Source organism: Sinocyclocheilus rhinocerous, unplaced genomic scaffold, assembly GCF_001515625.1.
Source record: "Sinocyclocheilus rhinocerous isolate Xijiao unplaced genomic scaffold, SAMN03320098_v1.1 scaffold1042, whole genome shotgun sequence".
Lineage (NCBI taxonomy): Eukaryota > Metazoa > Chordata > Actinopteri > Cypriniformes > Cyprinidae > Sinocyclocheilus > Sinocyclocheilus rhinocerous.
Window position 1 is genome coordinate 221,907 of NW_015640510.1, and position 2,665 is coordinate 224,571.

The window sequence follows — 2,665 nt, forward strand, 5'->3', positions numbered from 1 at the left end:
GTTTTTTGGCCCGACGAAAACCTTGGGCCAAAGCGGGCCAGCTGGGGTTAGAGGAGTGGTTATGAACATAGGCGGAGTTTCTCCGCGTCTGGAGAGTGTCAGTGCCGCGGATCATTTGATAAAGTTAACAGCTATAACACCAGCATTAAAGACTTAAAATAATTTTAGTTCAAATCTCACTTTCAGACAGCAGCGAGTGTTTGAAATAACTTGATCCGATGTGGATTAGGATCACCATACAAGGCAGAAATATTTATAAGCGATGCAAAAGACTATACACGCTAGCCATTAATGTTACCATAGTAAACATGGTAAATACGACTGCTTGAAGAAATCAGACGTAAGCTTCTTATTCTCTATTACAATCATGTATTTATTTAGTAACATTTTATCTGTCATAAGTCTCCTCTCGAGAGTTTAGCTCCGCATATGTCATACAAATATAATGTTAAAAATAATAATGTTTTTTGTCCGGGAGCTTTTATAAAAACATAGAAATTATCATTCTTTCTAAATGTGATGTAGCCTATATACTGTGACTACAAATAAACAGAAACAGACTCGACTGAATAAGTAGGTATGCTATGTTCATACCGCTTTATTTCTGTGTGACTAATTTTTAATCCTGATAAATTAATTCATTATGATCAATGTTTCACTTATTACTGTAAAACATCGGTGCTTTTGGATTTAAATATTTAACAAAGCATGCAAACAAACGGCCGCTTTTATCATGTTCGTTTTGTGATCGCGCTAGTTCCAGTGACTTATTTCTTATTAGTTTTCTGATAACTTCTCTTTGTTGGTGAAATGATGGGGTTGCGTGACGTTGTTCCTGAGAGGCGTGTAAAGGGCGGGTTTTAGTGAAGCGCAGCGGAGCTTCTGGCCCGACCGTGGAAACACAGCGTGATTTTGGCCTCGGTGCTACAGGTCTGAAGCTATTAGCCCCGCCCGGCCTGTTTTTTTTGGGTGAACTATCCCTTTAAGAGGGCACTTAGTCTCATCCTCAAGCGATAACTGGACAAAACTGGTTCCAATCGGACTGTCACACAGCTACACAGTTTCTGTGAGTAAGGTAACACTGGTTATTAACAGCCTGGTAAGAAAGTTGTGTTGATATAATGTGAACTAATTAGATGCAAAGTGGACCAGACCCTATTATGATGGTTAAATTCTGACGTTAGACGAGACAGCAATAGATGCAAGTAATTGTGCCTGTTGACCCCTTCTTGGTATTTGTGTCAGTGAATGTGTCCAGAGGGTAAATGCTCAGAATGGGGCAGGGCTTGTCCAAACATGTGAAGCCATTTTGCTTAGTGTGGTGATGAAAGCTGTGCTGTTGTCATAACCAGAAAAAAGTGACCCATGTCTTCTGCAGCAGAAAGCGCCACAGTGTCTGCTGATTATTTAGTAAAGGAGACATTTGCCATATACTAGTTGCATAATGAATCACCATAGCAAGAATCTCTCATTTGAAAAGCAGCATGTTGGTGTGAAATACCTGTTCCATTAGTGTCCACCATGAGGCCCTGATTGACATGCCTCTGGATGAGAAGTAGGGTCTGCTCAAAAATCTCTCCAGCTCTGGCCTGCTCCACTGTGTAGGGGTCCCGGGGGTAACGAAACAGAGCCAGAAGCTCGGCAGGGGTACGAGGAGATCTGATGATGGTGGAGAACACATTAACTTCCACATTCACAAAAGCCATTCAGACTCACTCTGGAAGAGAATACACATTAGCAAACTGCAGACCTGCATTACATCTAACAGATAAGTAGACCAATCTCATAGCACAATCTCATAATTTCTTATTAATCAATTCAAAACTTTTTTCAAACTGTGGACAGTGGACAGGCAAGACACTCCAGGTAAATAGGGTAAAAATCAATTTAATAGATGTCACCATGTTTTCCCCTATTGATTGATTATATGTGACCCTGGATCACAAAAGCAGTCATAAGTAGCACAGGTATATTTTTAGCAATAGCCAACAATACATTGTATGTGTCAAAAATCCGTGTATCACTTGATCATTAGTTTTTTGATTTAATATTGAAAGTAGAAAAATGAGAAAACTGCTCCTTTTTCGTTTTTTTCCAAAAAGCGAAAAACGAGAATTCAGCTTAAATTTTCGTTTTTTGTTCAGGGGTAGAAAAATGAATAAACAGCAGAATAGTCCTCTGCTGCTGCAGTTGTACAGATTCTTAAGGCATTTATTGCAACTACATTTAATCTTTTTTCATCAAACAAACAGGCTGAATAGCTCGACACAACTCATACCGGGGCAGAGTCTAGACAGGGCTTTCTTCTGTGTAGATATAAATTCTATTCTTTGCATCAGCTGGGCATGGCAGGGGATGATATGACAGCTGTCATAGCCTACCCTGCTCACCCAGTAAGTCTGTTTGTTTAAGAAATTAATTAATTAGTTTCAGAATAAATATTTTAAGCACTAAGACAAAAAGGAAAGCATAATAAATTAGCTTGGGCATATATAGGGCTATAATGTTCATGCAAGAAATGTCATTCTGACTGACAACCGGAGAACAACAGCCTACTGTTAGAGTTTTATAATGTAGTCTTGTGTTTTATTAAAATTGATTTGATATCTCAAAAGGAGATGCATAGGATTATTTTACGACAGATATGCATCCGCTTCAAAAAAAA

At 38.9% G+C, this 2,665-nt stretch overlaps 1 protein-coding gene across 1 annotated transcript in view; it reads right to left on the bottom strand.

Annotated features, from left to right (window-relative positions):
• The window catches only part of pxdn (peroxidasin), a 58,985-nt gene that overhangs the window by 13,197 nt on the left and 43,123 nt on the right, over window positions 1-2,665 (bottom strand). Inside the window, exon 15 of the mRNA XM_016569500.1 lies at window positions 1,502-1,659. Coding sequence (XP_016424986.1) covers window positions 1,502-1,659 — 158 coding nt within the window. The remainder of the gene's footprint in view (window positions 1-1,501; window positions 1,660-2,665) is intronic.